At 43.0% G+C, this 13,034-nt stretch overlaps 1 protein-coding gene across 1 annotated transcript; it reads right to left on the bottom strand.

Moving 5' to 3' along the window:
- Positions 1 to 4,340: 4,340 nt before the first annotated feature.
- THOC3 (THO complex subunit 3) lies at positions 4,341 to 10,547 on the bottom strand. Its single transcript, XM_035105792.2, has 6 exons — positions 10,295 to 10,547; positions 9,375 to 9,531; positions 8,591 to 8,795; positions 7,858 to 8,019; positions 6,216 to 6,316; positions 4,341 to 5,216 (listed from the first exon to the last, which is right to left on the bottom strand). The coding sequence occupies exons 1-6, from the start codon at positions 10,475 to 10,477 to the stop codon at positions 5,053 to 5,055; spliced, it is 972 nt and encodes a 323-aa protein (XP_034961683.1). The 5' UTR covers positions 10,478 to 10,547; the 3' UTR covers positions 4,341 to 5,052.
- Positions 10,548 to 13,034: the final 2,487 nt, after the last annotated feature.

Raw genomic sequence — 13,034 nt, 5'->3', positions numbered from 1 at the left:
CCTGAGGTAAAGTGTCTTATCATGCCGATGTGAGAGAAAGAGGAGGCTATGATTGGATTCTCAACCTGACAGATATTCTTGCCCCTCATTCTTGCCTCATTCTTTACCTCATTCTTTCCCCTAGCTTTCAGCCACATGATAGTGACACCATATATGGCAGGGCCGGGAGACTATTTTCTGCCTCAGGGCCATATTCCCTTCTAGGTCACATGCCAGTGGGGGGGGGGGCTAGAGGAAAGCATGTATAGAGCAGCAAGTGGAACAGACTAGTTTCTATGTGTCCTCCCACACCTGTCTCTATCCCTCATCCAAACAAACCAGAGGCATTACTAGGGTTCAAGAATACATTCCAGCCAGGAAAAAAAAGCACTTCAGGTTCAGAGCAAGGGCTGTCCCATGGAGCAAGCTTGTTTCCTCCTGCTCCGGAGGGTAGGACCCAGAACAATGGATTCAAGTTACAAGAAAGAAGATTCTGAATGAACATCAGGAGGAAGTTACTGACAATTAAGAGCCGTTTGACAGTGGAACAGGCTCCCTCTGGCGGTTGTGGGCTCTCCTTCATTAGAGGATTTTAAGCAGAGTTTGGATGGCCATCTGTCACAGATGATTTAGCTGAGATTCCTGCACTGCACTGGCTATGGCTAGATGACCCTCAGGGTCCCATCCAGCTCAACAATTCTATGATTCTGGGATTCTATAACACTGGTGCAGTTTTTCGCCAGTGCTACTTTTCTAGAAAAAGGTGTCAGAACCCACCATGAACGCCTCCCTTGTTCTCTGAGAATGGCAATGGCGCCCACCTGAGAGGTGCCAGAACTGAGTTCCAGCGAGTTCTGGCTGAAAAAAAGCCCTGATTTTCCCTCTGCTAATTAAAAGTTTTTTTTCACATGTACCAGTATCTTGCTTTATTCAAGTCTGTAAGCATTTCTACTTTCTTTGCTTTCCTGGATTGGAAGGCAAAAGTTTCTTCCCAGTAACAATACCTGCTGGTGCAAAACTGGAAAAGGATAGCCCATGCATTCTGGAACACTTTTCAACAGACACTACTTATTCTTGGGACAGGAATAGGTTTTTATTTTTCTTTCTAATTTCTCTCTTTCCTTTCTTTATGTTGGTGATCATATGTGTCTTATATTGAAAAATTTGTTATAGAATATTGATTCTTAACCATTTGTAAGTATGTTCCCATGTGACTTACAGGGGAATCTCCAAATCCCTATCAACATGCAGAACATTATGTTGTGGCAATGTGGTCTATGTTCATATCAACAATTGCTTAAGTTCAGTAAAAACTCAACATGCTGGAACTTCTACATCAATTGAAAGATTTAAAAGGGTATAAGGCTCCTGTCTGAAGAGGACAAAATATGCTTACTCTGGCCTAAACCATTTATTTCCATGAACACCACCAAACAGCACACTCCTTGCATGCAGAAGATTTCAGGTTCCAAGTAAAGCATCTTTGCCAGTTAAAGGGCTGGCAAAGACCTCTGTGTGAAATGTTGGACAGCTGCTGCCAGTCAGAGAAGAGAATACTGGGCTAGATGGACCTTTGGTCTCTCTCAGCATAAGGTGTGCTTCCTATGTTCATAAGTCAAAAGTGGGGAGCCTGTGGCCCTCCACATATTGTTGATTCCAACTCCAATCAGCCCCAACTGGCCTGACCAATATGGTCAGTTGTAGTCTAATTCCTCCCCAGATGCTGCTGTACTCCCAACTCCCATCAACCAACCCAAGCTAGCATGGCCAGTGAAAAAGGATGATGGGAGCTGTAGTTCGTTCAGCAACATCTAGGGGCGGCACAGATTCATTAAAGGGGCGTCCATGCTGAAAGCGCTGCTGTTGGTGAGCACGAAGCAAATAAGGGAATGCAGAATCTCTTCGCCGAATGATATCCTTTGAGAAGAATGGTGCTCTTGTGCATTAAGAAGGCTGTGACTAATGCAGGTTTGCCCTCATGAATAATGCCTACAGGAGTCCCATTTGTCTTGACCCACCTGAACACAGAAGAAAAGCTGTGCAGGAGGAGGGGGAGGCATAAACACTGGGTGCCTAAGCTTGGTATGAAGCTCCCTTAGCCTTGTGTTTACTTGCAAGTTCCCCAGGGGCAGCACTATAGGCTGGGGGAAGACAATGGGAGCTGATTGCTGCAAGGACTAAGGCAGCAGAGCCAGAGAGGATAATAGCAGCTCTTTGGTCTGGAGGGCTCAGCCCTGCTTGGAATAGAATTAAGTAATCGCTATGATTAGTGCCATGGAGAGGAATAGAAGACAGGTCGCCTGCTGAGAATCCCGGCAGGCTTCTGGACAGAGCTGGAACTGTAGCAGCCCAGGGCATCTCTCTACATCCCCACCCAGTCAGTCTACAGCTTGCCATCCCCCTGCTGCCTCTCTTGTGCCATAACAATGTCATCGGTATAGATCAGGCATTTTTTAAAGACTAGATGAATTCATAGAGGGGAAGTTTATAACAATTAGCTACAGTAATATAATCGACCAAACTGCAGGAGGCAGTGCAAGACAGGAGTGCCTAGCGTGCTCTGGTCCATGGGGTCACGAAGAGTCGGACACGGCTAAACGACTAAACAACAACAATATAATTGAACTTCCAGAGTCAGGGGCAGTGTACCTCTCAGCTTGTAAACTTCCCAAAGCATCTGGCTAGCCACTGTTGGGGGACAGAATGTACTGGACTAGATTTAGCCTTTGAGTAGCATAGTAGGGCTCTTCTCATATTCTTGTTGCTACATCCCCACTGATTACAGCAATCCTTGGGAAACCAGCTAATTGAGGAAGTTCATCCATTAGGGATTACCAGCATCCCTGCTCATCCTCAATTCTCCTTTTCTCCTGGGCTCATTCTAAGAACTGACAGTCAATAGCCAAGAGCCTTGTCTGATCAAATATGTCTTCAGTAATTGACTACGAAGTGCATTCCATGCAAGTTTATCATCATTCATAATTTTTATGTGTGTCTTATGTGTGATACTAGATGCCTAGCATTTACACAGCCTTTACCTAAAATGTGCCAGTCTCATAGGTATCGTCAGTGCGATTCTAGTCCACTGTTAAAAATTTGAGGTCCTTCAAATGTTGCTGAACTACAAGTCCCCTCATCTCCAATCACTTGCCACGCTGGTTATGAATGATGGGAGGTAGTGTCTAATGACACCAGGAGGACAACAGGTTCCCCAACACAGCTCAAATTGTCCAACCTGTGCCTACCAACCTGGTTTGTCAAGACTAATATTGATCCATGGCAGTTTTAGAGTCCCTAGTAGAGCTTAACTTGTGTGAAACTCTACACTCCATGCAAATCAACTACTTAAGTATTTTAGTGCCCCCATGAATAGGGTGTCTGGTGGATTCCCCCATTCCCTGCAGAGATCTGTTTTCCTTTCAGAAAAATGGCTGGGTAGCAGACTGTGCCAGTGGAGCTTCCTGCAGGCTACAGCATTAGCATCTACATAATTCATGGACTGTAGCCGTTTGATTTCAGCTTTGAAGAGGCTCCAAACAAATCTTACTAATGTAGCAGCTGACCTGCCAGGGAACAATTGGTGCAAAATGGAGAATGGGCTTTAATTGGCCGAGCATTGGGATTGCCAGAATCACTACTTCTTCTACTACTACTAACTAAAGGGTCAAACTGCCCTCCAGTGGAAATAATATGCCAACACAGGCATCATGAAGCTTGGCTCCAGAAAGGACTGCAAATTTGCTGATTAAAAAATGTACAGTACTACAAAAAAAGAATGAATTTGTTATGTTGTGATCTAGGTTCCAGAGTTTCAATCTGAAAATACTCGCTTACCCTTCTCACCATCATTAATAGGATGTTTATGTTCATTTATTTAAAATACTTATATGCTGCCCTTCTTCAAAAATAATTTGAAGGCAATGTTCAATATAAAATAAAAGTATAGGCACCACCAATTAATTAGAGCCCAAACGAAGTGTCACTGCGCATGCATGCACAGCACCAAACCCAGGAGTGACCCGAAAACATCACTAAGCATGTCATTAAAGGGGTGGAAGGAAGCCTTAACCAAGAAGAATGCTGCTGAAGCACCAGCAGCTAGGGTGACTGTGGCAGGAAACCTGAAGGATTAGACCAATTTTTTCTACTTCAGCATCCCAATTTATAGCAGCCAACCAAATGCTTCCAGGAAGCCCCATGCAAAACAAAAACATCCCTAAGTCTGCCTTTCTTTGCACCTTCCAGTTTCATTATGCTGTTCTTCGGAGAAAACAGTGGCACAGAGGGGTATTTTTGCAATTGCATTATTTGTACATCCTGGTAGTTCAATATATTGGCTTTTTAAAAACGACAACACACGACAGGTTTTATGTTTTTATTTACTGAAACAAATTATCCAAAATACAAGAACAGGTTCAAACAAAAAATAACCCTATTCCCGATCCCTTCTCCTTTCATTACCCTAAGGTGCAAAAGGAATGAAAGATACACACACAACCTCCAAAGGAGGCAGATGCCAATTCCTCCAAAGGGAAAGGAGGATTCCAAATGTGACAACAGAAAACAAGCATATTCCCCAGTCTTTCCATCTTTAAGGGAGGCCACAAGTCATGACAATGGCACAGTCACACGGATTTAGAAGGACTGCCTGCTACATCCTGAGAAACTAGAAGGCAGGGATTGTTTTCCTAATTTCACGCACAGCACACAAGACACTCAAATCCATTGGCAGCTGCAGCTTCCTCTTTGCAGCGTAGCTGCCAAGTTTTCCCTTTTCTCGCGAGGAAGCCTATTCAGCATAAGGGAATTTCCCTTAAAAAAAGGGAGAAATTGGCAGCTATGTCTTTGCAGTAAAAAACAATTAATGGCCTAGAAATTGGAGAATTTAGTCAGCCTCTGTGCCTTTTAGAATGGTTGGGCATTTTACAAAAACTTCAAAAAGAAAGCTTTCTAGGCATGGGAATGTCAAGCCATGGTGCTGCTCCTGCTCAAAAATTGGAAAGAGAGAAGCAATGCATACGTGGCCTTGACTAGGAATACCAGGTTACAAATACAGTCCCCGGGAGGTTTCTCTTATGAGTCATTGGGAAGACCAAAGAGCTTCACAGTTCCAGCTTCTCTGCTGCTATCATATTTGCCATCTTTGTCATCGCAGGCGAAGGCCAACAGGGGCCGTTTTGGATGCCAAGCCACAGTGAACGTTGAAGACTCGCACTGCACTTCCCACAGTTTCTCGCCTGAAGTATAAAGACAGAATTAACCCAGGAACCAAGACAAATGCAGCTAGGACACCCTGTCCTTGGCTCACCTCTGTACAAGAATGCCGTTTAATGACTTCCATCAAAGAAGACTTTCAAACCACAATCTTTTTACATAAAATTACAAGTGCAATTCAAAGCTAAAAGCTCTCAACCAGCAAGAACAGAGGAGGGATTTATAAAATACTGGTGGTCCATAAAATTACAGGCACTCTTTTGCTTTGAGAACAAGAAGAGCTTAGGCTAAGGATGGGGCACTTTCTTCACAGGCACATTACATCATGGGCACTCTTCCAAGGGACGTATGCTAGCAGTGGCCACAAAAACAAAAATGGGCAAGGTTCGCGTTAGCAAAAATGAAGCACACAAACACTCATGTTTCCATAGAGTGCACCCACACTCACTCTTCTCGCAGCACCCTAACAATTCTTTTTTCCAGCCTAAGTGATTACGACTCATAAGGTCGGCTTCTTTCAAGCCAAATTGCAGAGTGGGGTTAATTTTGTGTGGGGGTGGGCGTCGCAGCATATAGGAAGGAAAGGCTTATCCCTTCAACCCTCCCCCCACAAATGCCCCTGTGCAGCAAGTAAACTTGAAAGAAGATTTTTGGAGCCTATAAGAGACTATTTTCAATCCTAATTGCTGCAGGGCCTGGATGTCAGGAGGCGAGAACAAATGGGAAGGCCCCATGGGCTGTCAAGTTCCCCACCTCTGGCTGAGACAATATCCTCCCATTCCTGCATGTTCCGCCTGGATTCCCCCAAAGCAGATATGCGTAGCTTTGCCAAGTTTTTAGGTCTAGGAATGGACCAAAAGAAATTTAGGGAACCTCCAGTAGATGACAGGAAAAGTGTAACACACATTGATAGTGAGTGCTTATTCAAAACCAACATGATCTTCATCTGAGTTCATTCCCTAGTACGTGTTTTTAGAATTGCTTTGACTTTCTTGGCAGACGGTGAGAAGAAGAGCACTGACCTGTTTCTACCTCAGCAATGTCAATGAAGTGATCTTCAGAGGCTGAAGCCAGCATCTTCCCATCATGGCTGAAACTCAATGTCCTCACAGGCCAGTCGAGCCTGAAATATAGCAGCAAATGAAATAAGGGCCGGGGGTGAGAAGACAGATACCAGTCAGATGTCTCTTGGAACCATGAAAATAGCACCAAAAGCCAAGAACTCTCCCTCTTTATTTCTTCCTAGCAACAGGGAGAAAAATACTGCCATTGGGTATGGCAGTTCTATTTAGTCACCATCATGCTGTTGATAAAGCAATCCTCCATTAATTTGTCTAATCCCCCCATTTAATGCTAAGCCAGAGGCCATAATATCTTGCGGTAACAAACGTACATTAATTACTACACTCACACACACACTCACATACAGTATACGGTACATATACATAGCTACACACAGTCTGTAATTTCTCTGACTTTTCTGCCAATAGATTGTGTTAGCCAGAGTTAAAGTATTAGGAAAGGCATAAAATTTTCTCCTCTCTTCTCAGGCCACACCACTTATTTTTATTTTGTTTCCACTTATTTTAAGTTACATGTAAAATAATAAATATTCTTGATCTTGAACATGTCCTCCTTACTCTTTTTTGTTCACCATATTCCATATGAGGCTGCACATCTAGCAGTTATATGAGCCATTTAATATTCAACTGCTTTCCTAATAATCCTCCAAGCTTGCTTTTCCCATTGTCACTCAGGTTGGATAGAAAATCATGATTTTTTAAAAGGGTGGGAAATTGATTTCTACCCACAATAAAATACTGTATGGGTTGTATCCAACTTAATCACAACATGCGCATAACAACTTCCAGAAGTACATCAGATAAAAAGACTGAGTTAAAGGCTGCTTTACTATGTAAACAAAAAAAATGACCCATGGCAAAATTCTGACTTTTAAAGTTAAGCATTGGAAATCACAGTGACAATACTATCCATGTACCCACCCAACTACTAGAACTTTGCAGTAAGTTAAGTACTGTACTCAAATTATTAGATTATTTATTAAATTATTGTTACTAAACACTGAGAAAGACAGTATCTTTACAAGTCATTGCTTATATAAATGTAAAAAAAAGGTTTGAACAAAAATCTGTCTCTTATATCCACAAAGATGTTATGAACTTTAGAAGCAAAGTTTTTGGATTATGCTCATAGATTGTATAAAAGCTCAGCTTAGTTTGAGCAGTGTGTTTTACAATACAGTAACTGGATAGCATATCTGCTTGATCAGGAAAAATGTGAATTTTAAAATAAAAACAACTTATTTAAATCCAATGCTTTATAAACTTGTCTTTTTTTCTTAGTGATTTAAATTACCTTGATATAAATCAGTCTACCCTGCCAAGGAAGCAAACTGAATTGACATTTTCATAGATCAATCATGACCTCCTCCCGCTCAATCTTCCAAACATGGAAAGATCTATCATGACCTCCTCCAGTTCAATTTTTTCCAAGAGCAACAGCCCATTCAGAGCACTTCAGTGTACAAGTGGTTAAGAATTATTTATCCAATCTACATACCTAGCTGCAGGAGTGCAAAATAAGGTATGGTGTACTTTTTGACAACCCCTAGGGTCATTAAGTTCACAGATCAAGGTAACTCACCTAGAAAAGCATCGCACGCATACAAGCTCATCCACATCCCAGAGGCTAACCAATGCATCAGCACTTCCTGTAGCAAAATACTTGCCCGTTGGGTCAAATTTTATACAGATGCAGTTTGAAGGATGGGCATTAATTGACTGGATGAGCTTCAGCTCTGGGTAGCTGTAGAAAATTAAAGAAATGAAGTTGGAGTGAGGTTGGGGAGGAAACAGCTATGTAACATCTAGAAATGTCTTCTTACTGGTCACAAAATGGAAGCTAAAACCTGCTTGTATAGTAGAGACAACAAAAGTTGCTCAGTCGAGGGAGGTTTTGTGGCAGTTGTAAGTCACTGAATAATAACAACAGGAATAACACAATTTTTTTTGTATTCCACTTACAGAGTTCCCCGCAGGAATATGAGGTCATTTAAGAGGTATCCAAACGACAGATTTAGATGTCCAATTTAAAGGGAATGACAGATATAGAGGGAAGGCACAAAACTACTTCTTTTACATTGACTGGAATAGGGATAAGGCCGTAGGTCTGTACCAACCAACCAAAGGTATGAGCTGGGACACAGGGTGGCATCAGGGAAGAGTTCATACTTATTGTGCCTCTATGATGGGGAAACCTCTGGTCCTTAGGCCTAAGTAGGTCCATGAGGCAGTTTTCCCTCAGATACCCCACAAGTATTTTTCCCCACAGCCAACTCACTTGCTGCCCTTCCCAGTAAAGGCCATGGTGAGGGTACCTGAGGATGTTGATGCAACCGTTGCCATTGGTGAGGAAGAACATGTTGTTGTCATTGTTCCAAGAGATCTCATTCACCTCAAACTTGAACTGTTCCTCAGCTTTGGACCGATATGTTTTAGCATCAATGAAAGTGACCACATCATCCTTGTTCCCTACTGCAATAGTCTGTCCGTCGGGGCTCCAACAAATGTTAATATTCTCTCCTGTAAAAGTGAGGAAGGGGCAATTGAACCTACTGAATTCCTTCCCGGGGCAGGAGCAGTTCAGTCAACACACAAACTCCTGCATTTTTAAGCCAAGAACTTCTAACATAATCACGTATACCCAGCCCTATAAAATGCAGCTTATCTACCTATACTCTCTTCGCCAGAGATATGGAGCCTGTGGCCCTCCAATTACTGTTGGTCTCCAACTACCAGTCCCACGCAGCTCAAAATAGCTGCATTATAAACACCATTAAGAATCTCATCCCCCGCTCAACCCTCTAAATGGTTTCTAGTGGTACTGATAAAACGGTATCTATAAGTTATACCTTCAATTAATGCTTTTGAAATACAGTCACAGTACAACTTAATTTCGATCTCAGCCCCTTCATGAGAAACAAAGATGGACCTGGATCATAGAAAAAGAAGGATGGTTTGTGTGGGCTAGGTTGCCAGTGGAGATTGACTGCCTCTCAGTTTCTTGTACTTGCCCCCCATTAAAAGCAGTAAACCCTTGCAAAATACAAAACAAAAGCATATAGGACAGCTTTGTTTTCAGTGAATATTATTGATACCTACCCTTGGTATTCACTGAGGCAATACATTTTGTAGTGCGAACATCCCATATACGGATGGTTTTGTCTCCAGATGCAGTGACAAATAAGTCCGGGTTACTGGGGTGCCAGCACAACTGGTCCACACTGTCTCCATGGCCACGGTAATTATTCTCCTTCACCTAGGGAAAACAGTAAAGTTCTAAACTAGTAATCAACACACACACACACACATCCCTCAAAAGGGAAATGTTATGATGACCCTTTGAATTACCGTGCATCTCACAAGCAGCCTAACTAGACTTAATAATCATTCTAAGCACACTATCATCCAAGCCTAAGTGCTCAGTTTTCGGTTCAAACCTCTCTTAGGAATAAGAACTCCAGAAAGACTGGCTGGATCAGACCAATGACCCATCTAGTTCAGCATCCTGTTTTCAAAGTGGCCAACCATATTATAAGCCCAAAAGTAGGACCTTGTGGTTTCCAGCAACGAGTATTCAGAAACATACTGTCTCCAAACATGGAAAGAAGCATGTTAAGTTATCCAATCCTCTCTTAAAGCCATCCATGTTTGCAGCTACCACTATTACTGGGGGCGGATTCCATGGTTTAACTATGTGATGTGAAGGAGCACTTTCTTCTGTCTTCTCCCATTCAGTTTCAGTGGATCCCCAGGACTTCCAGTGTGTTATGAGAGATGGTATCTACTTTCTCCATGCCACGCATAGTTTTATGCACTCCTTTCATGCCACCTCTAAACCAAAAAAGCCCTAAATGCGTCGACTTTTCCTCACGTATCCCAGAGATCCATATGCTGGGGAGCGAAGTCACCACTGCTAGGCGCCCAAGTGAGCAGGATTCACCCCAGCCTCCGGCCGTGGCAACTGGTCTCTCTACTCCTCCTTATTTCCCCGCCTGGCAAAGGGCACCCCCAGCACTGACCAGCCGGTCCTTGTCGAGCACGAAGACGCTGGCGGTCTTGTCGAAGGAGCCGGAAGCGAGGCGGCGGCCGCAGCAGCTCCAAGCCACCGAGTGGACCTTGGCCACGTGCGCGGGGAACTCGCGGATGCGCGTGTTGGCCCGGAACAGCTCCTGCATAGACTGCACGTACGGGGAGAGCGCCATGGCAACCGGGACCAACCGAAGCGGGCGGAGCTGGCGGTGGCGGCAGCGTTCCCTTCCGGGTAACAAAGGCAGCGCTTCCGTTGCCTTACGAGCCCTGTTCTGCGAGAGATGCGCTGGGAGGAAACTCGGCGCGCGGACACCGCGCGCGTGCATTCAGTACGCAGGCGCAGCGGGGCTGAATTTTTAATAAATGAAACGGACATGAATGGAAGAAAATCCCTTGTGCTTTGACAGAAATATTTTTGTGGCAAGAATCGACCCTCACTGACTGCTGTGACAGGATGGTGAAGATAAATAAATAGATAGATAAGATAAGATAAGATAAGAGTGCTTTTTTAAAGGGGTACTCTCATTTTTCTTCGCGCTGGATAGATAGATACAGTATGAAGAAAGAAAATAGTTGCTGGGTGTGCAAAGGGAAAAGCCGAGAATTTAACTGACAAGTTTGATTTTTAAATTTTCTAAATAAGAGTTTCATAGGAGAAGAATCTTATGTACGCCTCTTCTCCATCCAAGCGATACTGCCCCACTGGTAGAATAGGATGAATCTGATGAAGTGTGCATGCACACGAAAGCTCATACCAAAATAAAAACTTAGTTGGTCTTTAAGGTGCTACTGAAGGAATTTTTTTATTTTGGTAGAATAGGAGACATTGCTTCTCTGCCTGTTCCCCACCCCCACCCCACCCCAAGATGGCATGATTTGTGATGAGAGTGAGACCGTAATTGGTTTAGTTACAGGTAGGTAGTCATGTTGGTCTGCCGTAGTCTAAACAAAATTTAAAAAATCCTTCCAGTAGCACCTTAGACACCAAGTAAGTTTTGTCATTTGGTATGAGCTTTCGTGTGCATGTCATACCAATGACAAACTTAGTTGGTCTCTAAGCTGCTACTGGAAGGAATTTTTTAATTTTGTTTCGTAATTGGGTTAGTTGTTGGAAGGATCTGTGGGAAAGAGAAGCGCGTGCATGGCCAGATAAAGAAAAAGATTTGCTTGCTGAGCTTATCTCTTGTTGTTGTTTAGTCGGTTCCAACTCTTCGTGACCCCATAGACCAGAGCATGCCATGCACTCCTGTCTTCCACTGCCTCCCGCAGTTTGGTCAGACTCATGTAGGTAGTTTCGAGAACACTGTCCAACCATCTCATCCTCTGTGCCCTCCTTGTGCCCTGTTCTCCTTGTGCCCTCCATCTTTCCCAACATCAGGGTCTTTTCCAGGGAGTCTTCTCTTCTCATGAGGTGGCCAAAGTATTGGAGCCTCAGCTTCACGATCTGTCCTTCCAGTGAGCACTCAGAGCTGATTTCCTTCAGAATGCATAGGTTTGATCTTCTTGCAGTCCATGGGACTCTCAAGAGTCTCCTCCAGCACCATTATTAAAAAGCATCAATTATTTGGCTATCAGCCTTCTTTATGGTCCAGCTCTCACTTCCATATATCACAACTGGGAAAACCATAGCTTTAACTATACGGACCTTTGTCAGCAAGGTGATGTCTCTGCTTTTTAAGATGCTGTCTAGGTTTGTCATTGCTTTTCTCCCAAGAAGCAGGCATCCTTTAATTTCGTGACTGCTGTCACCATCTGCTGTGATCATGGAACCCAATAGAGTCAAATCTCTCACTGCCTCCACTTCTTCCCCTTCTGCCAGGAGGTGATGGGACCAGTGGCCATGATCTTAGTTTTTTTGATATCGAGCTTCAGACCGTATTTTGTGCTTTCCTCTTTCACCCTCATTAAAAGGTTCTTTAATTCCTCCTCACTTTCTACCATCAAGGTTGTGTCATCAGCATATCTGAGGTTGTTGATATTTCTTCTGGCAATATTAATTCCGGCTTGGGATTCATCCAGTCCAGCCGGATCCAGCTTATCTCTTAACAACCACTATATATAGCTGGGTTCTGTGAGTGTTTACTGGGGAAATATAGTACAGTTCTTTTGGACTTTGCTTTCAAGCACAGATCCATAAGTTTGCAATCTACGGCATATGTCTGATAGCTGCACTCTGTCGGAAATTCAATTTGAATTGAATTTTAGAAATAAGGCTTCATCAGTTGTATCTATTTCAGAATATAAAAACAAACTTGGAAAATACTTTGTTGCTGCATAGGTCTTTTGTTTCTGTTTTCTTTGATGTTTTCTTTCTTTCTGTACTTGTAATTTAAAAAGTCAGAAATAATAATAATAAAACCTTGAAAAAAGCAGTTTGAATTGGCTTTGAATTGCTCTCACTGCTGCTGAATTTATTTGTTTTTGTTGTTCATTGCCTGACTGAAATAAGAATAAAAATGGGGTCCCTTCAAGGGGTTCAGCTTCTTAAGGAAGAGGACCTTCGGAGAGAGCCTTCACCCTTAGATCTTAGGGCAGATTACAACATAAAAGCACATTGTTAAACAATGTTTGAAACAACTCGCAATCACAGAAATAAGTTGGGTTCTAAAAGCATATATAACAAGTTTCAAATTTGTTGAATGGTTGCACAGCCCTTTAGCCAAGGACCACCCAAATCTGTCATATGTGACATATGTCCCTGTTTAGGGAAGTTTTTTTTAATGTTTGATG

Source organism: Zootoca vivipara, chromosome 2 (assembly GCF_963506605.1).
Source record: "Zootoca vivipara chromosome 2, rZooViv1.1, whole genome shotgun sequence".
Taxonomy (NCBI): domain Eukaryota; kingdom Metazoa; phylum Chordata; class Lepidosauria; order Squamata; family Lacertidae; genus Zootoca; species Zootoca vivipara.
This window is presented reverse-complemented; position numbering and strand designations above follow the sequence as displayed.